The following is a 21,166-nucleotide window of genomic DNA, read 5'->3' on the forward strand; positions in this document are numbered from 1 at the left end:
TCACGGGTATATATGGTGTTAATGGTGTTCTTATTGGTAATCTACAAGTCTTGTTATGGTTATAATGGTAAAAGTTCTATTTTTCGAGATGCAACCTGTGTACAGTACTCTCTACAAATTGCATCATATACAAGGTGTAAACCACTACTTATCCCTCGGCTCCACTTCCACCGCATACACATGCAGATCGCCATGCAGATTACTCCTGAAGATTAGGTACTTCCCGTCAGGAGTAAAATTCGCATTCGGTTCCAACCTATAATCACTATTCTTCAAGTCCACCAACTTCTTACTTTCGAAATAACCAGGGACGATGAGGTTTGCCGAGTCGGGTGACTTCAACCCAGCGACATCGGGGATACTCTTCGGTGTGAACAGGTAAAGATACGCCCCATCCTCCGCATGAGCCACCATTTCGGGGTCCCCACCATCGCCGCAGAACAGAGAGTTGTCGGTAGACGATGAGAAGTGGACGGACCATTCGTTCCGATTCAAGTGGTAATGAGTCCGCTTCCCAGTCCTGATCTCGTACCCCGCAACCCAGAAGTCCTCCCCTCGAGGCGTCTGCAGATCGTACCATATCGTCTCCCCATCGTGACTGAACCACTCGTGTCCTGCTATTTCCATGTTCATCCTCCTCTCGTGGATTTTGTGGGGAGCTATCGACGATTCGTCTAGTCGCAATGTCCACAGCCTGTCGACTTGGTGCCATGGCCCTTCGTGACAGAACATGAGGAGGTTGGGATCGGTGGGTGAGAAAAGAAGGTGATTGAGCCAGTCGGTAGCTTTGTATATGTCTTTCCTTTGACCCGTCTCCACGTCGACGAGGAATAATACCATCGGAACTCTAGCTTCCAGCCTCTGACTGAGTCGTACTTCTTTAGCATCGGCGTAGGTCATGGGGGTGCCATCAGGCCAATTCGCTTCGTATACAAATTGATCCGTCTTGGGGTCTCTCTTGCTGAACAGGTCTAGGATATCTGATTTGTAGGTTGGATCGACTTCAACACCGGCGAGATAAGTCTCATCGCAGTTGATAGTTTGGATATCGCCGAGGGATTCTTTGCCGATCAAACGAGTCTCGAGGGTGTCTAGATCCACCCAGTGGAGCGTTTTCGCTTCGTTGAGACGGTAGTATGCGCGACGGTGTTTCTTCCCGACAAAGAGGAAGGAGAAGGGCTCGGGAATGGGGATGACTTGGGATAACTTAAACGTAGATAGTTGGATCTTGGATATTCCGCTCGGAGTGGATATGACGACATAGTCCCCTTCAGGCGTATACGCGTTGAAATTGAAATAGAGACTGGACGAGCCGGGTTCTTCAGACAGTCGGACGACTCGATAACCAGAGGGTTCTATCCATTCGACTGGACTCGACATGGTGGGTGATTGACTCTTGCAGAAGTGATTGTAATGATTTACCTATTTTAGATGCTCTGATCTGAACTCATGGACAAAAATCGTGTGCTGCACGCGCACCCGGATTTCGGTGTAATGATAGCAACCGGCCCGTATGCTCAACAGCGCTAAGCTCGCGCCAAGGATCCGGGTCTTGGAGGGTGCGCCAACGTCTCCAGCAAATGAAAAGTAGAAACCCAATACATGTCGAGACTATGTACGACCCAAAACCAAATGTCCATTGACCTACAGTTGAGATCAAGAAAAGAATCTAAGGGATAGCCTCGTTGAGCTGGGTGATGATGATGACACCGTTACCAGTGTGACCGATCGAAACGACACTGTCCACTCCAGCAGGAGTCGCATAGTTGGATCCTCCACCTCCAGAACCAGGATTGTTAAACTCCCCACCACCACCACCGCCAGAGTACCCACCACCACCACCACCACCGTTGCCACCACCACCACCACCACCTCCGAACCCACCAGCGGAAGAAGCTCCGTTGGTGGCGACACCACCAGCCCAGCTTGGCTTGGTACTACCACCATTGCCCGCGGACCCAGCAGAGTTGGCTTGACCAGAGCTGAAGAAACCTGCACCACCACCACCTCCTGCATAGGCCAGGTTACTGCTTCCACCATTTCCGTTGGTACCTCCGGCAATTCCAGTTTGTCCTGCAGTTCCGTCGGTGCTGAAATCCGAATTGGCATCTCTGCCGTTGTTAGGATTGGGGTACGCCGTCTCTGCACCACCTCCACCACCAGCAGCGATGAGCAAAGAGTCGTCGGTGGTGTAGACGAAGGAACCACCACCACCACCGGCACCAAAACTAGATGCGGCTGTGCCCGCTTGTCCACCCACAACGATGTTCAGAACGGTGTTTCGGGTGAGGAAGATGGTAGAGTTCACTTGAGCGGCGGAACCTCCATAGGATGTGTACTCTGCCGCGTCGGATGTACCTCCAGATCCGGCTTGAACGGTGAAGAAGTAATCACCATCGGATGGAGCGGTGAAAGTATTGACTGCACCGGTGAATGCGAAGGTGTTGGGCACGTAATTAGCTTGTCGGGTTCGGAGAGCGGTGTTGTAAATGGCTCGTTTACTGGGAGCACGAAGGGGGAGACCTCGCTTGAGGCATTCAGCGTTGGTGGAGCATCTAGGAGCGGGTCCGGCGAGAGAGGGAGCGGCGGCGCCTAGGGCGAGGAGGGCTGAGAGGATGGGGATGTTGACGAGCATTGTTCTAGGGTGTGTGTCAGTACAAGCATACGGTGTCGGGGGAAAGTCAACTCACAAATGAATGTAAGTGGTAGACCCCACCGAGTTGGACGTTGTTGTGTTGAATAGGGATTGATTGGGTGAAGAAGCGGGGGCGGAGGTGCATTCTGACAGCTTTATATACCTTGAATCGATGCATAGATACGCTCCATCAGCAGGACATCAACAGAATAAACAAAGAGAATGGAGTAAACAAATGGAATGTGAGATTGAACAAAGCGATCTGCTCCAACGCCTCGGGGCGATATCTCATTAGCAATGGCGCCATCTAAGTTTGTTATGCTTTGTCATTCCAGCAAGGTATGTTCTCGGTAACTAAGCATGCATTGGAGCCATATGTAGGTTATGCACCGGTTCACCGGATCGTCCACGACCCATCGGACAGCTCTTCGTGTGCCTGAATCTCAATACAACCTTAAACGTTGTTGTCACCATGATCGGCACATCCCTGAGACGCGGTTGTTTATGATGTTCTTCGCATGATACATATGCATAACAGCTACAGGGGGTGATGTACATAGTCCGACTGTATAGTACAATAGCTTCTAGTGGAATTCTAGTGATATATCATGGGTATAGGCTCAAGGCGTGCCGTTTGCTAACGTCTTCAACCTGCTCTGGACCTTAGCGATGAGGTCAAGCAGCTTGTACGGTTTGATGACGACTGGGGAGGTGTCAGCGATGTGGATAATTCTGGGTATGTTCACTCACCATCGTCCATTCCCGCTGCTAGAGCTTGATCTATCTGCCCCTGTCTCGCATTTCCTGTGAGTGCGATGACAAGCTGTGGTCTGAGGGTACCTTCGGCCTCAGCCTTCCGTATATGCTTGATCGCGGTGAGGCCGTCCATGACTGAGAGCGATGTCAGCGTAGGTCTTGCCTGTGACTCACTTCCACCCACCAGGCATCTCCAAGTCCATCAGGATCACGTCGTACACTCGCTTCCCCGTTGGATCATGTATATAGTCTAACGCTTCCTGTCCGTTGTTCGCTACGTCGCAGGTAAACCCAGCTTTTACGATCTGCCGCTTGAGCACAGTCTGATTGATGATGTTGTCCTCGACTATCAAAAAGTGTATGCTGATCTGACCAGGTGTGACTGATTTGACGGGACTGTACGATAGCGTCGGAGCGGGAGCTGTTAATTTGAGCGTAGACACAGCATCTTCAAGGGTTTTTGATGGTTTACCAGTGCGAGTCTCGATGAAGAAGCGGAAGACTGCGGTGTCAGCGACGTTTTGTCAAGGTGTTACTCACCACTTCCCACTCCCAGCTGACTTTCTAGTTCGATACGACCGCCGAGGAGCTCGGATATTCCTAGAAGGGTCATGTCAGCCTAGTTCAAGCCTGAAAACGCCCACTCACGTTTACAGATGAACAGGCCTAATCCGCTCCCACCAAACTTGGTATGCACCATCTTGTTCCCCTCTACACGAAGATCAGCTACGTCCAATATCATTGTAACTCACGAGAGAACCGCTGGAACAGTCCTGCTTGTTCAGTGGGGCCTAAGCCAGGACCAGTATCTTTTATCGCCACAAACAGCCAGACTTTCGTATCCTCCTTCACGGGCAGGGTCACCACAGTTTCTTCAGCTGAAGGCGGAGCACAAGTGGTGTCTGCAGGAGGTGCAAAGCCGATCTCGTATTTTACAGTGATGACTCTAGTCTTACTCGATGCGGTAAATCGTATAGCATTGGAAATAAGGTTGGTGACGACTTGATGTAATCGTACGTGGTCCGTTTTGATGGATGTGATGCCTGCGCGATCGATGTTTTCGCCAAACTCGAGGACCAGCTGGATCCGTTTCATCTTGGCCTCGGATGCGAACACAGAGACGATCTGGTCGTTAGCAACAGGCTCAAGAGGTCTTGACTCACCTTTTTCGCCTCTGTCTTCAGGTCCGACTCGAAGTCGTGCAATGACAGCATATCCAGTTGTATTCGGGCGAGCGATAACACATCATTTGCTATTCTCTCTTGTACCAAACCACACTGGTGTATACCTGACAGAGTCAGCTTAATCCAAGTACGCAATACTCACTGTCTAACGCCTCCAAATCCTCATCAATCTCCGCTAGCAGCTGTGGCGTCGCTTTGAATCCGTTGTCTCCTACTCTGCGCAGCTGCCCCTGCAACGCCGTAAGATTCTCCTTCACCAGCGACGAACATTGGAGAATCGCAGATACAGGGGTACGTATCTCGTGCGAGGTGAGATCTACCAATAGCTCTTGTTGCTGCTTGGACTCTTCCGCTTCGATTCGCCTTCGCTCCGCTTCTAACAACTTTTCCTCTTGGTAGCTGACATCGGACAGGCATCCTAAAACGCCAGACAACCTAGGATCGATCTTGTCTAGGCGGATAAAAGTACCGGATACAGATGTCCCGTTGGACCACTTCCAAGATTCAGTTGTCTCCCTCTCGTCACCATGGACCACTCCATGCCATCTAGCCTCGAGGTGAGGTCGTATACTATCGTCGACGTAGTCTGCCCAGTTGTTGAGGTCCACATTGTGAGGGATGCCAGTATACGTCCTGTACGTATCATTGCCGTAGATGATCTTGCCATCAGCGTCGGCACGGACAATACCTGATGGGCAGTAGTCCAATATCACGTCTAGTTCTTGTTGACGCTGAGCGTAGAGCGATTCCAAGTGAGCACGTTTCTTCCCAATCTGCATGTGAAGGTGGACACGAGCGAGCAGTTCTCTAGGCTTGAACGGTTTCAGCATGAAGTCTTCGGCACCTTCGACAAAAGCGGCCAGTCGGAGCTCGTCGTCGGTAGCGGCACTAAGCAGAACCATGGGGACCATCCTGGTGGCAGATTCGGCCCTTATCGCCGCCAGCAATTCCTGACCATTCATCACAGGCATCATTAGATCGGAGAGAATGAGATGGGGAGGGGTTTTCCTGGCCAGTTCGAAAGCTTGTTTACCGTTGGCCGCTTCGATGACTCTGCAGTACGGCGCAAAGATGTTTTTGACGTAATGTCGCATATCGGTATTGTCGTCGACCAGCAGCAACACATCGTTACGGTCGAATAGAAACCCTTCGGCACGAGAGGACACCGAATCATTGTGATCTGACCAGGTGGATTCGGAATCCGCATCGCTCGGTAGGATCCAGTGCATCGCTTCTTCCACCACCGCTTTACCATAAGCACCAAAGTCGTTTCGCACTGCGTGGTCCTGCACCACATCACGTTCGATGAGTGGGATCCTGGCGGTAAAGGTGGAGCCATGTGAGCCACCACTTTCCTCGGCGGTCTGACTGGTGATCAGGAGATCCCCACCGTGAAGTCGGACAATCTCTTTGGAAAGGGCTAAACCGATACCTGTACCTTCTGTCCCTCGAGAGAGAGCGGTGGTCGCTCGATGGAATCGGTCTGTAACAGCGGACAGCTCTGCAGCGGGGATACCGATACCGGTGTCTGTGATGGCGATGTCGGCGTGGTGAGGGTAGTAGGTCAACTTGATAGTGATGAGTCCTTTCTCGGTGTACTTCAACGCGTTACTGATCAGATTCGTCACTACCGTTTCCAGCAGAGTTGGATCGACAAATACCATCCCCTCGTGCGGTTCGATGTTGATGTAATACTTGATTTTCCTCCTTTCGACTGCTGGTCTGAACATTGAAGCGAGGTCTTTGACAAAAGTGCCGAGGTCAAGCGGCAAGAATCGACCTGTAAGCTTGCCCGCTTCTATACGCGAGAAATCGAGCAGAGCGTTGACGAGTCGCTGGACTCGGGCTAGGTTACGCTGGGCTAACGATAACGCTGTTCTTTGATCCGAGGCAAGGGTCGTACGAAGCACATCGTCAAGAGGTCCAGCCACTAGAGTCAACGGAGATCGCAGATCATGAGCTGCACCTTGGAACCAGGCAGTCTTGGCTCTCTCCATCCTGTCTCTTTCTAGCTGTCTCTGATGCTCTGCTTCAGCTGCACGAACAGTACCCAAAGACGTAGTGAGGTGTGCCCTCAACACGTGGATCCAGTCTTCGTAGATCGAGTCGAGCGGGGAGGCAATGTTCAGTCCGATGATGATGACCGCTTGAGGGGTTTCCACTGAGGTCTCACTGGAGATGGGTACGATGATGGCTGAATGGGGCAATGCCTCCCATTGACGCAGGGGGAACCCTTTGATCAGTTCGGTACAGTCGTCGACTACGACAGCTTGACGCGTGGAGATGGCCTGGGCGATTGGCCAAGACTGTGTCTCGTAGCTGAACCGTATACGACCGCCACCTCCGGATGACAACGCTGAGATAGCAGAGAGAGTTGGGGAGGATAGCTGGTTCCCTTTGATTCCAAAGGCCGCACGGGAGAAGCGGTCGGCGGGGAGGGGCAATTCCAAGTCGGAAGGCGCAGCTTGGTGATCTTCTGGAACACCTATTGACGATTCGAGGTGCAGCTTGACATGGTGTGATTCGGAACTATCTTCGACGCTGTAGCACATAAGGAAGGGTACGTCCTTGGAGTTTTGCTCGAGCACTTCGACGATTCCTCCGAAGAAATCCGTGGCGGTTCTAGCGGTGAGCAGTTGTTCGGACAGATCTCGCATGGTTTCTTGTCTTCGCCGGGCTAGAACAGATGCTGTGGTGTCTCGAGTGGGGTTGAACAGGCTGGGCAGTGGGGTTAGACAGGGTCGTGGATATGAGGGTGTGAGGGGGGGGGGGGCAAACTCACCCTAGAGGCTTGCCCTCCTCGTCAAACAGAGGTATGAAACTCCAAGTATGATACTTCTCCACCCAGTAGCCCTTTGGTCCTCGTCTATACAGCAATAAATCGTCTTCTCTATAACATGGCTCTCCCGCAGTCAAGCACCTATCGATGAGATGCGACACCCCATCCCAGACCGGTCCCCAGGCTTCTTTGACTTTGGCTGATCTACCCCACATGTGCGGGTGGTCCACTATCTGCGCGTAGTTGTCGTTGCTGGGGAGGGTTAGCGATGATCTGGTATACATCAACTCACTAGAGCATCTGGAAGTCTTCACCCAGCCATAACGCATCTTGCGTAGGAGATCTCAGTACCACTTCTATCATCATTTCTATCACAGGCGACCATTTGTCTCTGGGTCCAAGGCGTGTTTTCGACCAGTCAGTGCGGGCCAGAAGCGACGTACAGCTCAGAGGAGCAGGAGGTGGGGTTTTGGAGGTACTATCTAGGGAAAGGTGAGTGGGTTCGGGGTGTGGTTCAGGGGCGACGATGGGTGTGGACTGGATTGGTGAGGATATAGGGGCTATCTTGAAGTCTGTTGGTATGGAGGTGATCACGCAGAACGAGTTGGATTGGTCTTCACCGGGTGCGACGGTCTTGACGAGGTTGAGCTGTTTGCCCTTCGCATTGAGGGGGAACACCGTGTCGTTCTCCCCAGTCACCACCCATCCTTCGAACGCTTCTAGTGATTCTGGCTCGAGAAGCGCATCCAGCGTCTGACCCTCACTCCACTCCGCCCACTTGACATTCTTCCATCCTATACGACTTTGTGAGGGACCTGCATGAGCGTGTGGAGTGTTGACGATGAACGCGGGGAAGGGGTAGGTCTGGTGGAGAGTCAGCGGGCAATCAAGCTAAATGCGCGAGCTCACTTACCTCGAGAAACGAGACCGAAGCTTGAGGGGATGCATCGGGGAGGTTCAGCCCCATGGTCGCGTCTATACTTTGGGAGTGTGGATATTTTCTTGAAAAAAGCAGAAAACGTATAGAGAAAAACAAAATTATTCGTACATGTCCTACTCGCGGTGTCGTCGTACTGGAATCGCCAAATCTAGCATAAACGACACAAAACGGAAAGGAAGGGTTTGTAACCTGAGGTCAGGTCTGGAACTCAGGGTGGGGGTTGGGGGTTGTGACGTAAGTGGTTACGGATGCATAGGTAAGGGTAGGGCAGGATGAGTGGATGAAGGAGGACAAGAGGTGGGAGCAGTAGCATCTAAATTATGCCAGACACTGGCAAGCGTCACGTACAGGCTCCGTTGAGGAGTGTGGACCGATGGCAGACTGGGACGCTGCTCAAGGAGAAGTTTAAACAGACTGAAAGACTTTGAACAGCTCTGGTCCAAGCGAAATCCATCCCATGGAGCGGTTTTAGACATCTCGGCATGATCGGCATCGACCATAACCCTACATGCATTCTCGCTCAAAGACGGGGATTGCCATAGACCTCGGCACGGGCTCGAGGGAGTCTCAAGAAGCTATAGACACTAAAATCTCAAACCAAACGTCCACAAGCGGTATCTTCTGCATAGTTACAACACACATTCAGCGATCTATTGGAAAGGAAGGTTGAATCAGCCATATATCTTGATGGGAAAATGCAAATTTACTCACAGGATCAGAACCCATCATTGTCTAAATCATAATTTCTCTTCCTCCCCTCAACCTTTTTAGGCTCGCTCTCACTCTCGACCTTCTCCTTCTCCTTCTCCTTCTCCTTCTCCCCATTGACCTTGGTCTCCTCGTTGACTTCGGAAGGTGTCAAAGCTTTTTTCAACCCGGTCAAGATATCTTCGTCCAATTTCCTCGTCTTCTCCTCACTGGCCCATCGTTCCTCCACAGCTTTCCGTTCCTTCTCATACCCGCTCTTCCTTTCTATGCTCAGTTTCTCAAGATTTGTGATCCACAGCTCCATCTGCTTCTTCTTCTCTGTCAACTCTCTGTCCAGTCTATTTCTCTCATCGGTCACGCTCTTGAGCCTCGTTTCGAGATCCTTGATCTTGGGATTAAGCTCATTCCTCACTTTCTCCTCCCTCGCCTTTTCAGCATCCGCCTTGTCCTTCTTAGCTTCCCTAGCTGTTTTTTCCTTCTCCGAAGCAGCCCTGTCGTTATCGGCTTTCCGCCCCTTGCGCTCATCTAGCAGATCTTTCTCCGCATCGTCGCGTTTGGAGTAAGCCACTCGAGCGGACTCTTCGGCTTCTTCTAATCGAAGGCTGGTGGACTCGAGATCGCGGAGGACATTGGGATAATCATCGTACACCGCTAGTAATCGCTGAAGATCGATGGGTTGACGTGTGAGGGGGGCGGAGGGAGTCTCCCTACGGCTATTGAACAGAGGCATGTTGGGTGTGTATGTATGTGGTCGTTGGATCTTTCTTGTATCGCTGATGTTGAATAGCACAAGTAATGTTCTCTACAAAGTATAGGATCAACCCAAAAACAGCCAAGGGTAGGTACGCCAGTGACGTCACTTTTGTTTACACCTGAGCGTGAAACATCGTCTCTTCACATGGGTTTGCATATGAATGATATAATACACAGTGATTGGTTATGATACATAGAATATCGAAGCATCTGTTACCACCTTTGCTCTTGTTCAAGACAACCTCTCGATGAACGCTCTCAAGAGGATCATCCCACTTCCCCGCTAATCGTCAAGGTTATACTTCCTAACCCTCTCAATCTCCTTCGCTCTAGCCTCTCGTTGCTCCTCACTCCAGCCGTCCAGAAACACGATCCTATTTTTATCTACCGCCTCCCAACCTTCATTAGGCTCCAAAGCTTGGGGATACCACCCACGCATGATGACTCCTGGTCTACCTCCATCGGACCAGATGGAAGGGGCGTCGTAGAAGTTGTACATGTCCAGCATCGCGTCCATGTGCTCTTCGATTTCCTCGATGTCTGCCACGCAGAGGAAGTGGTATCGCAGTGCTGGGTGGATGTTGGTCCGGTACAGCTGAGAGATGAGGAGGGTGAAGCGGTCTGTTCCTGGTGGAGGGGGTGTGACGCCGGGGAGGAGGGGGGCTCGGATGTTGGTCTGCAGTGGGAGCGTAAGGAATTAGCAGGGATCGCGGAGTCGGCGACGAGCTGCCAGGATATGAAGGAGCAGGATCAGGCGAGACATGGTGAAGAGGAGAGGAATGCCTTGAGCTAGAGTCTCCTAGAGAACTACAAAACCCACCTTGACATATTCAAACTTTAATCCCGGGTTCTTCTCCTTGAAGTTCGTAACATTGGTCATCCTCGTCATGACGAACTTCTCACCGGGTCTACCACCTTGTTTATCCATGAAGCATCTCGCTCGCATCATGACAGGAGTCAGCGAAGCAAAATACCACCATCCTCTCGAGTCGAGCTGGGTCCATTGGAGCTGGGTAGGAGAGGACGACAGGTAGTAGGGGTTGTTGAGGGCGTTGTGAGGTGCGGAGGCAAGATCAGAGGGGAGGACGAAGACTCTGGTGAGTCGGTGGGTGAGCATTCTCTCGAGCGATGTATCATACCAAGCGGAGAGCAGTATCTCCAACGTCCAGAAGCTTTGGTAGACAGTCGTCACGACACTCACCCCCTCTCCTCCTTCATCTCCTCTGCGAGGTAGCTCCGGCCCGCTTCAATCTGATCTCGTTCATGTCTGAGATGAGGCATCGACGCTCTACCAAGGAGTCGGAGATACATCCTGACGTCGGGTTTGCTATATCGTCCTCCATCAGCCGACTGCTGCTATCTCCTGGCAACCACTCACTCGTCATATTTGGCTCCTGGTCTGAGATCAATCAGCCAGTCATCTGGGTTTAGGGGGATGCTATGATTACTACGGAAGACATCAGCATGGCTTTGGGAGGATAGGTTGGACCCACGGAACAGCTCTTGATCTATGGTCTGTCCCCGCATTAACGTGCGCTCGGGCAGTACGAAGATTCTCGAGGTATGGCCAGAGTTTCATGGTGGTCGTATACGATTATAAGGATTTAGCTGAAGCTTCTCAAGGATATCTGATGGGTAAAGAGACAAGAGGATGAATGATGGTTAAATGAAAAGTCATGTTCAAGAACCCTAAGTTGTGTGTCTCTGTGTGGATGTTTGATGATGGTAACCATGGGATCTGCCCCCCATTGTGCATGTGCATGTGCATGTGCATGTGCATGTGCATGTGCTACTACCCTTATCTGTCATAGCGTAAGATCCATGCATGGTCCAAACTATGATTCACCAACCATCTCCAACAGTTTGTCCCACAGTTTCTTCCGATTCGCTTGGTTCGACGCCCACCCACCAGGAGGTTTGGGTTGTAACTTGTGATTCCAGAATTTACCATCTCCATCGCCAAACTGCTCAGAATTCGTCAAGATCTATCTCCTTTCAAGGTCAGCGAGGTCGATCACGGGTGGGGCAGATGTTATCGACCCACCTTCATAGGGACATTGGCGAATTCATCAGGAGTCGTGCCCATAATCATCAGCCCAAGTCCGGCGATATAGCTCAATGGGAAGGGGAACGTGTGTATGTCGAAGAGTTCAGTGTTGACTAGGCCTATAAAGTGTCAAGCGGATATAAAAGATCAGTTGGATTATTCGTAGCAACTAGAGAGAGGTGCCAATCACCTGGATGAACATGATAGAAGGAATACTGAGGGAAACGATCGTTGAGTTCCTGAATGTCATACATGAACGTTTAGGTTCATTCAGCAACGTACTCCGTACTCATTATAGAACAGACAAGGATGTGCAATCTCGACAACATACCAGGATCACACTATCCAGCACCGTACTATCCCTCATGGATTGATCCATAGTGAGCAAAGGTCTGTATCTCCCCTTCTCGGCGACCCGCTTCAAGCTCAGATCGTCCACATCCAATGGATCATAAGACAACCCAGGATTGGCAATGAACATGACCTTGCCCGTTTGAGACATCATTATCTGGTGGACAGCGAATAAACACGCAAGGAAGAATCGAGAAGTCACTTGGACGGTGAACTCTGTTCCTTCGCTATCACTCATAACCCAGTGTTCAGTCCCTCAGTCTCTTGTATCAAGTCGCAGGAAAAAGATATGATCTAGCTCACCCATCTTCGTTGAGGTTGATGGTACCGGTCGGAGGCCCATTCTGGCACATCACCTGGAGAGATATGTCATTCCAGCTGTCTGTCTGATACTACCTTGTGAAGGGGTGCAGAAAGAGCGACGTACCAGATAATCCACTTGATCTTCGCCAAGAGCTGATCGTACACTTCCGAAAGCATCCTTGATCCCTCTCACATGTCTGAGGAAGGGGACGTTGAGTCGTTATTCCTGGAAAGAGAGAGAGCGATACATACGAGATATCGCCATTCACAAAACTTGCATCAATTCTCCCCTCAGACAGCTCTTTCATCCTCCCAATCACAACCTCAGCACGTCCCCGATTCCTTCCCAGTATGATAACCCTCTTACAGCCCGCAGAAGCGAGCTTACGAGCTACCGCGGCTCCTATCCCTGTTGTAGCTCCGATCACTACCGCCGTCTTATTGGGAGGAAGCTGTATATCGTTCACCGATGCTTTGAGATCAGAGGACATCGTCTTCCCACTTTCTCCTTGGTCTAGCTGATAGTAATGGGGAATAATATCAGAGCAGCTGCATCTGTATGAAGCCGACCATATATATATATATGTCATATGCACGAGCCAAGATATCAGGCGAGTTCTTTCTATAGAAACAAGATGTCCGGACGCCGGCCAGCGAAGCAGCGGGGAGCGGTCATCGTTGGGTATAACGAGATTACCTTGTAGATCTGTGATGATTACAGTATGGTGTTGCTTTTTTCATGTAGATTCCAGAAGGCTGAGTAACTTTGCCAGCCTTCTAGGAACAATTGACAAGGGAACAAAGAGGAGCAGAATGGGTTGATGTATGGGTGGAGGTCCATCACGATGACGACGATGATCATGATGACGTCGAGGAGTTTTTGGTATCTCAAATCTACTGTTCATACCACACTTCATTGTAATCTCTCAGATGTAGCTTCTCATGCTCTTAGCTCGCTACACAGCACTCGGAGCAGGTCTCAAGTCAAGGTGCATACGCAAGATGTCGACTGAAACGCTCACAAACGTGCTAGCCAAGAGCAAATCGCCTTATCTGCTTCAGCATAAAGATAATCCAGTTGCGGTGGGTCTTTCTCTCTCGCATCTCTCCTTGTAGCACACTCAACTGATAATGGACTACAGTGGCAAGAATTCACCCCATCGACGATATCACTGGCCAAACAACTCGATAAACCCATCTTCCTCTCGTCGGGATACTCTGCATGTCACTGGTGTCATGTCTTAGCGCACGAGTCGTTCGAAGATCCGGATGTAGCGGAGATTATGAATAGGTATTTTGTGAATGTCAAGGTGGATAGGGAGGAGAGACCGGATGTGGATAGGGTGTATATGACGTATCTGCAGGTGGGTGCTAAGGAGAGTTAAGGGATCAAGGGGAATGAAGGAGGGATAAGGAGAGCCTATAGCTGATCGACGATCTAGGCAACCTCAGGAGGTGGTGGTTGGCCAATGTCAATCTGTGAGCTACCTGTACTTCTTATGGGCTGAGCTGACAATATCATATAGTCATGACACCCAATCTCGAGCCATTCTTTGCGGGTGAGTAATCCCAAGCTTCTGCCATATAGTGTGAATGTGACCGATGACAATCCCCCTTCACTAGGAACATACTTCCCCAAAGGCCGATTCAAGGCGCTGTTACTTCGCATCGCAGAACTATGGGACGAGGATAGAGAGCAGTGCGAAGCTATGGGCCAAGGGGCGGTCGAACAGCTGAAAGAGATGAGCGGGGTGAGTGAGCAGGCTACTCCGGCGCACAAGCATCGTACTAACCAAAAGCATAGTCGTCAAACGTGGCGGAAAGCCTTACTTCCATCCTGTCGTCTTCCCCACCCACCAAGATCTACACCCAGCTACTTCGCCTGCATGATACGAGGTATGGGGGGTTCTCAGGCGGTGGTTCTAGATCCAATGGACCGAAGTTTCCCTCTTGTTCGATGACCCTTGAGCCGCTGGCTAGATTGGCTTCATACGAGATCTCAGAGCAGATTGATAGGGACAAATGCAGGGAGATGGGCATGAAGATGATCAGGGGAATATGGAGAGGAGGGATACACGATTGGGTCGGGGGTGGGGTAGCCAGGTACAGCGTCGATGAGAGGTGGATCGTACCCCATTTTGAAAAGATGCTGTGGGTTTTTGCCTCGGTTCGAGCAGGATATGGTGTATACTGATGACTCATCTCGCCTGGAATATAGGTACGACCAAGCTCAATTGATAACGGGAGCACTGGATTTCGCATTGCTCTCCAACTCGTCCGAAGAGGAGGATGACGATCATTGTCAATCACTACAAGACGACCGGAAAGTATGCTTCGACTTGGCAAGTGATATACTAGAATACACCCTGAGGGACCTGCAATCGCCAGAAGGTGGATTTTGGTCGGCTGAGGATGCTGATTCGGCGAATGAGAAGGGGAAGAAGTCTGGTACGTTGATGCGCTTGACTCGGTGTCGATCCAGCTGATGAAGTGGGCTGCAGAAGGAGCATTCTATATTTGGGACAAGAAGGAGCTAGACGAGGTGCTGGGGGAGGACGCAGAGGTAGTGGGCTATCTCTTTGGCGTGAAGGAAGGCGGAAATGTAGATATGCAGCATGATATGCATGGGGAGATGACCGGGAAGGTGAGTGTGGTGTAGCGTGTATACAGCAAGGCTGATGTCAATACAGAACATCCTGTACCAAGCGAAAGAGTACGCCGAGGTGGCTGCAAAATTCGATAAGACAGATGACCAAGTGAGAGGGATCATCAAGAACTCGATGGTCAAGCTGAAAGAGAGGAGGGACAAGAGGGAACGACCGGGACTGGATGACAAGGTGAGCTACTTCAGAGATCGTGGGTTCGAGCTGACTCGGACCAGATCTTGACATCGTGGAATGGTCTAATGGTGAGTAAAAGCTTTTCGTAGTGGTGACCTCTATCTGATAACCAATCATAGCTCTCGGCACTCGCTCAAGCAGCGACCAAGCTACCTGATACCTATCCCGTAAAAGAGCAATGCCTCGCCGCAGCTGAAAAGATCGTTTCGTTCATCAGGGAACGTATGTGGGATGAGCACAAAAGGGAATTAGCTAGAAGCTGGAGAGAAGGGAAAGGGCCAGGTGGTCAGACGGACGACTATGCGTTTATGATACGGGGTTAGTTACCTGTGACATCAAGAGGAGATAGAGCATACCCAACAGAGGAGATAGCACGGCTGACACAGCGCGACGTTTCCTATAGGCCTGCTCGACCTCTACGAAGCAAGTGGGAAGGAACAACACGCCTTGTGGGCCATAGAGCTGCAACTTCGACAGGACGAACTGTTTTGGGATGAGCAGGGAGGTGGATACTTTGCTAGTGCTCCTGATGAGCATGTTTTGGTGAGGATGAAGGATGCTCAAGTGAGTGAGCATTTGAATTCGACAAGGTTATTTGCTGAGTGGTGTTTTAGGACAACGCTGAACCATCTGCAATGTCTGTATCACTGCATAACCTGTCGAGATTATCGCTCATCGCGAGTAATGAGTATGAGAAGTATGAGAAAAAGGCAGAAGTGACGTATCTGTCCATTGGAGAGGAATTGAAGCAGATGCCCAGGGCTTTTGGGTACAGTGCGTGTGGGTTGATGGATTTGGAATGGGGATATCGGGAGGTGAGTCATACGATTATGCTCACTCAGGTTGCTCTGACGGACATTATACTGACTGCTCATGTACCAGGTAATAATCATCGGCTCGCCAAGTGACCCTTTAACCCGACGATACCTCAATCTCGTACACACCATCTATGCTCCGTATCAAGTAATCATCCATATTGACCCGTCGCATCCACCCAAGGCGCTCGCCGAGGAGAACGACGTGATTAAATCGCTCATTCAAGGTATGATTAACGAAGTATCGCTGCGCATATGTGAGAACGGTACCTGTGGATTACCAATCAAGGATATCGAGGAGGCCAAGAAGGTTCTAGGTGTGGAATAGGGCATAGGTCATGAGCAGAGGATCAATCGGTAGTACCCGTATGAAAGATGTCTCTGGTGACTGTACGTATACAAGAAGATCTGCGGTATCTGGCGAATTGATCATGTAAAGTGCCGCATTCCGTGTATGTGGATGTTGTGCCTATTTGTATGGCTTACGGCTGAATGCGGATTATGCGTTTTCAATGGATTAAGCATGTGTTGCTGTGTTGCTGTATGTATATCGGAAAGAGTCGACATCGGGAATACCCCGGATGTTCCTCAATGCGGTAAAAGATAACTGGTAGACTGGGTGGAGTCACGTAACGACAATGGCGGCCGAGGGGGGGAAGAGGGGAGGGAAGCCAGAAGGCCTAACGTAAGGGTATATCTTTTATGTTTACTCAGGGAAGAAAGGATGAACGTGTTACGTTGATGGATGAGTGTTATCGGTGGAATGAGGAATGTTGCAGTAGCAAGCGTCATCAACGGCAATAGCGTGGGAACTGTCCAACCATCCAACCTACGCCTTCCCACCATAGTACCATCCATGCATCCTTTCATCCCTACGTATATATAACACAGCACCACTGACCCCGGGTTCTTCTTCTTTCTCTTCTCTTCTCTCCCCATACAAATCAAACTCAACGACACAATGTCAGCAAGCACAAACGAAATAACACCCTTCGGACCTGCACGATCCACCGTGCAAGGTAAACCTCTCTCAGCAGAGGAGCTCAGGAAGACGGATGCTTTCATGAGAGCGTCCCTCTACCTGTGTCTCGGTATGCTGTACCTCAAGCAGAACCCTCTGTTGAAGGAACCGCTTAAAAAAGAAGACCTCAAGACTAGGTTGTTGGGTCACTGGGGGTCTGATTCAGGTCAGATCTTTACCTATATCCACTTTAATAGGTTGATCAAGAAGTACGGGTTGGATGGGCTGTTCATCTCTGGTCCTGGTGAGTGTGGTTCCTCCTTTGAACATGCCCTTCTTGCGTCCGCGCTGCTAGGGCATGATAAGTTGTCGTGGTGAACACTCTCTTTCTTCGTCAACCCTCAACCACCACTTCGCTACCACCTATCACACTTTCCGTCTTACCTCATGCTAATCCCCTATACCAGGTCACGGTGCCCCCGCCGTCCTCTCCCAGTCCTACCTCGAGGGAGTCTACTCCGAGGTCTACCCAAACATCACCGAAGATGAGGAGGGTTTGCGATTATTCTTCAAGCAGTTCTCTTTCCCCGGTGGAATCGGTTCCCACGCTACCCCTGAAACTCCAGGTTCATTGCACGAAGGTGGTGAATTGGGTTACTCCATCTCTCACGCCTTTGGTACCGTGTTCGACAACCCAGACCTCATCGCTGTCACCATGGTTGGTGATGGTGAGAGTGAGACGGGTCCATTGGCCACCTCTTGGCACTCTACCAAGTTCTTGAACCCTATTACCGATGGTGCGGTCTTGCCTATTTTACATCTCAACGGGTGAGTCACGTCATGAACCTTGTTTTCCCCGTCCAGCTTCGTACTAGGTCGGTCAAGATCGATACATACTACACCATTCCCTAAGCACATCTCGATCCCTCACTTTGCTCTTCAAATGTTACCTTTGCACCGAGCTAATCCTGCCCCCCCGACATCCCCTTAGATACAAAATCAATAACCCCACCGTCCTCTCCCGTATCTCCCACGAAGAACTCGAAGCCCTGTTCATCGGTTACGGATGGAAACCCTACTTTGTCGAAGGTTCCGACCTCGAATCCATGCACCAAGCCATGGCGGCTACTCTGGAGCAAGCCGTTCTCGAGATCAAACAATACCAAAAGCAAGCCAGAGACAGCGGCAAGGCCTTCCGACCCAGATGGCCCATGGTCGTCCTCCGATCTCCTAAAGGTTGGACTGCTCCTCGAGATGTCAGTGGTCACCACTTGGAAGGTTACTGGCGAGCTCATCAAGTCCCTCTTCCCGATGTCGCTACCAGCGCTGAACACTTGGCATTGCTCGAATCATGGATGAGGTCATACAAGCCTGAGGAGCTCTTCCCTAATGGTAAAATCATCCCCGAACTTAAAGAACTCGTCCCAGAGGGTAACAAACGAATGTCCGCCAACCCTGTCGCCAACGGTGGTCACTTGAGAAAAGCGCTTCGACTCCCAGACTTTAGAAAGTATGCCTTGGACGTGGTGCCGGGAGTCACCAACGGTCCCAGTATGAGCAACATGGCTAAATGGTTGAGAGATGTCGTCGCTGCGAATATGACCAACTTCAGATTGTTCGGTCCCGATGAAACCGAATCCAACAAGCTCGGTGCGGTCTACGAAGCGGGTAAGAAGGTATGGATGGCCGATTACCTGCCCGAAGACGAAGATGCTGGTAACTTGGCCAACGCCGGTCGAGTCATGGAGATCCTCTCCGAACACACCGTCGAAGGATGGCTTGAAGGTTATGTCTTATCTGGTCGACACGGTCTTCTCAACTCTTACGAACCATTCATCCACATCATCGATTCCATGGTCAACCAACACTGCAAATGGATCGAGAAGTGCTTGGAGGTAGAATGGAGAGCTCAAATATCCTCCCTCAATATCCTGCTCACTGCTACGGTCTGGAGACAAGACCACAATGGTTTCACCCATCAAGACCCTGGTTTCTTGGACGTCGTTGCGAATAAATCACCTGAGGTAGTCCGAATTTACCTCCCACCTGACGGAAACACCCTTCTTTCGGTCATGGACCACTGTCTCGAGAGCAAGAACTATGTCAATGTTATCGTCGCGGATAAACAAGACCACCTGCAATACCTCAACATGGAAGAAGCTGTCACTCACTGTACCAAAGGTTTAGGTATCTGGGAATGGGCCTCTACCTTCCCTGATGAAGAGCCCGACTTGGTCATGGCTTCGTGTGGTGATGTCCCCACCATGGAGTCCCTCGCCGCTGTCGCTCTCCTCCGAACATACCTGCCCGAGCTCAAAATTCGATTCGTTAACGTCGTCGACCTGTTCAAGCTCATCTCTCACTTGGACCACCCTCACGGATTGACCGATCGAGAGTTCACTTCCATCTTCACCGACGACAAGCCTATTATCTTCAACTTCCACTCCTACCCATGGCTGGTTCACCGACTCACCTACAAGAGACCTGGTCACAACAACATCCACGTGAGAGGGTACAAGGAGAAGGGTAACATCAACACCCCCTTGGAATTGGCCATCCGAAACGAGACTGATCGATTCTCACTTGCCATGGATGCGATCGATAGACTCCCTGTATTGAAGGGTAAGGGAGCCAATACTAGGGAGAAGTTGCTCAACGAGCAGATTGTTGCTAGGAACAAGGCATTTGAGAATGGTATCGACGCTGATAAGTACCGAAACTGGAGATGGGAATTTGGAGAGAAGAAGGAGGGTGTTTTGGACCAAGTCTCCAAGGGATTGGGTATCGGTGCGGGTTCTGATGCTCCCCCTGCTGCGGTGGTTGGTACCAGCGAGTAGATAGTGCGGTATGGACATTGATAAGGAATCAAAGTAATTAGTATATATGAAATGAATGCAATTAGTTATATGACATGAGCTGTTATCGGCCAGCATGTCCGATGGAACGGTAGAACACCGATGACTCGGGCAACTAAGCGGTAACCATGACAGTTCACATCTCACAACTCATATACAACCTTGTTTCTTTATACCTCTTTGTGATCTTACTTGACATATTGCCTGGTAGATACCCACAATGAAACCCACATCTCAGATATACAAACAAGCAGCAGCGTCAGTGAAACTATCGCCAGCGTTGAAAACATTGGTCAACCTACCCAGCGCATCACCCTCGCCCATCCCCGCACCATCTCAACAAGCGACCACCAAACTGTTCGATACCATACGCTCCAATGCACCTTCAGACCTATCTAAACATGCCTGGCTCACCCTAGGGACCGCTGCGCTGCTTACAGTCAACTCGCCCGAGGCGATATGTCAGCTGTGGGACTACGCCGGGAGGAGTACAGACGATGCGGGTGTGATGAGGGAGGTGGGACTGAAATGTATCTCTTTTAATGGGGTGGGTCGATGCTTTGGCATGATTGGAGTTATAGCTGATGAAAAAGAAGATACCACGTACGATCAATGGGCTGGGAGCGCTGAGAGCTCATTTGCCGGAGGATGTGAAGCTGGCTTTGGGGACAAAGGCTTATCGGTGGGTACTCTCGTTCACTCGGCAGATCTTTCCCCAGGGCAGTAGCTCCACAATGGTCATGGGGAGCATGTAATCCCAGAGAATCACTGTTGACTCTCTTTCACTACCCAGTCAACCCGACGAATCCAACGTCTCTCGCATAACCAAACAAAGCCGCGAGCTATGGGACGCAATCTACGCTCCATTCCATGAAAAACTCCTCGATAAACTCGCAGCGTCTCATCCTGATCTACCCGTCCACATCCTCAACTCACACTATGGAGCTTTGCTGTCTGACCCGCCCAACCTCCCTTCCCCCAGAATAGGCAGAGTCCTAACCTCTGTCATCGCCATAACATGTCTTCGAGCTCAGAGGGGTGTGGGTCCTCAGCTGACCTCGCACGTGTTTGGGCTGAAGAAAGCGGGGCTGGAAGAGGACGCACCGAGGGAGATAGCAGGTGGAGAGTGGCTTTGTAGCGACGAAGGTGCGACGTGGGTTATAGAGAGTGCAGATAGGGTTAGCGAGGCTGTGACTGGGGGCAGAGTAACCTTTACTGGGCCAAGTGAGTAGAAGACTA

The 21,166-nt window shown here is 50.7% G+C and overlaps 10 protein-coding genes across 10 annotated transcripts; 3 read left to right on the top strand and 7 right to left on the bottom strand.

Moving 5' to 3' along the window:
• Positions 1–144: 144 nt before the first annotated feature.
• On the bottom strand, positions 145–1,380 carry I302_101137 (uncharacterized protein; the record flags this gene model as incomplete). Its single annotated transcript, XM_019191144.1, has 1 exon — positions 145–1,380. One exon carries the CDS (start codon positions 1,378–1,380, stop codon positions 145–147), a length of 1,236 nt encoding a protein of 411 aa, XP_019047892.1.
• Positions 1,381–1,669: 289 nt separating this feature from the next.
• On the bottom strand, positions 1,670–2,635 carry I302_101138 (uncharacterized protein; the record flags this gene model as incomplete). The annotated part of the gene is made up of 1 exon (XM_019191145.1): positions 1,670–2,635. One exon carries the CDS (start codon positions 2,633–2,635, stop codon positions 1,670–1,672), a length of 966 nt encoding a protein of 321 aa, XP_019047893.1.
• Positions 2,636–3,255: 620 nt separating this feature from the next.
• On the bottom strand, positions 3,256–7,569 carry I302_101139 (uncharacterized protein; the record flags this gene model as incomplete). The annotated part of the gene is made up of 8 exons (XM_065869224.1): positions 3,256–3,338; positions 3,386–3,526; positions 3,576–3,812; positions 3,932–3,991; positions 4,040–4,102; positions 4,144–4,554; positions 4,718–7,293; positions 7,358–7,569. The coding sequence occupies 8 exons, from the start codon at positions 7,567–7,569 to the stop codon at positions 3,256–3,258; spliced, it is 3,783 nt and encodes a 1,260-aa protein (XP_065725296.1).
• Positions 7,570–7,645: 76 nt separating this feature from the next.
• I302_101140 (uncharacterized protein) lies at positions 7,646–8,321 on the bottom strand (the record flags this gene model as incomplete). Its single annotated transcript, XM_065869225.1, has 2 exons — positions 7,646–8,218; positions 8,268–8,321. 2 exons carry the CDS (start codon positions 8,319–8,321, stop codon positions 7,646–7,648), a joined length of 627 nt encoding a protein of 208 aa, XP_065725297.1.
• Positions 8,322–9,009: 688 nt separating this feature from the next.
• I302_101141 (uncharacterized protein) lies at positions 9,010–9,732 on the bottom strand (the record flags this gene model as incomplete). The annotated part of the gene is made up of 1 exon (XM_019191147.1): positions 9,010–9,732. The coding sequence occupies one exon, from the start codon at positions 9,730–9,732 to the stop codon at positions 9,010–9,012; it is 723 nt and encodes a 240-aa protein (XP_019047895.1).
• A 306-nt stretch (positions 9,733–10,038) lies between these two features.
• On the bottom strand, positions 10,039–11,334 carry I302_101142 (uncharacterized protein; the record flags this gene model as incomplete). The annotated part of the gene is made up of 5 exons (XM_019191148.1): positions 10,039–10,431; positions 10,576–10,849; positions 10,957–11,082; positions 11,134–11,193; positions 11,249–11,334. 5 exons carry the CDS (start codon positions 11,332–11,334, stop codon positions 10,039–10,041), a joined length of 939 nt encoding a protein of 312 aa, XP_019047896.1.
• Positions 11,335–11,590: 256 nt separating this feature from the next.
• On the bottom strand, positions 11,591–12,947 carry I302_101143 (uncharacterized protein; the record flags this gene model as incomplete). The annotated part of the gene is made up of 7 exons (XM_019191149.1): positions 11,591–11,740; positions 11,800–11,921; positions 11,993–12,041; positions 12,134–12,380; positions 12,457–12,509; positions 12,581–12,653; positions 12,709–12,947. The coding sequence occupies 7 exons, from the start codon at positions 12,945–12,947 to the stop codon at positions 11,591–11,593; spliced, it is 933 nt and encodes a 310-aa protein (XP_019047897.1).
• A 511-nt stretch (positions 12,948–13,458) lies between these two features.
• On the top strand, positions 13,459–16,439 carry I302_101144 (uncharacterized protein; the record flags this gene model as incomplete). The annotated part of the gene is made up of 14 exons (XM_019191150.1): positions 13,459–13,539; positions 13,599–13,820; positions 13,899–13,935; positions 13,983–14,015; positions 14,080–14,207; positions 14,261–14,607; positions 14,675–14,904; positions 14,958–15,100; positions 15,147–15,293; positions 15,338–15,364; positions 15,416–15,614; positions 15,700–15,860; positions 15,911–16,111; positions 16,179–16,439. The coding sequence occupies 14 exons, from the start codon at positions 13,459–13,461 to the stop codon at positions 16,437–16,439; spliced, it is 2,217 nt and encodes a 738-aa protein (XP_019047898.1).
• A 633-nt stretch (positions 16,440–17,072) lies between these two features.
• On the top strand, positions 17,073–19,909 carry I302_101145 (uncharacterized protein; the record flags this gene model as incomplete). Its single annotated transcript, XM_019191151.1, has 3 exons — positions 17,073–17,376; positions 17,540–17,900; positions 18,064–19,909. The coding sequence occupies 3 exons, from the start codon at positions 17,073–17,075 to the stop codon at positions 19,907–19,909; spliced, it is 2,511 nt and encodes an 836-aa protein (XP_019047899.1).
• A 238-nt stretch (positions 19,910–20,147) lies between these two features.
• Positions 20,148–21,159, top strand: I302_101146 (uncharacterized protein; the record flags this gene model as incomplete). Its single annotated transcript, XM_019191152.1, has 3 exons — positions 20,148–20,474; positions 20,524–20,609; positions 20,721–21,159. The coding sequence occupies 3 exons, from the start codon at positions 20,148–20,150 to the stop codon at positions 21,157–21,159; spliced, it is 852 nt and encodes a 283-aa protein (XP_019047900.1).
• Positions 21,160–21,166: the final 7 nt, after the last annotated feature.

This window comes from Kwoniella bestiolae, chromosome 1 (assembly GCF_000512585.2).
Source record: "Kwoniella bestiolae CBS 10118 chromosome 1, complete sequence".
Taxonomy (NCBI): Eukaryota; Fungi; Basidiomycota; class Tremellomycetes; order Tremellales; family Cryptococcaceae; genus Kwoniella; species Kwoniella bestiolae.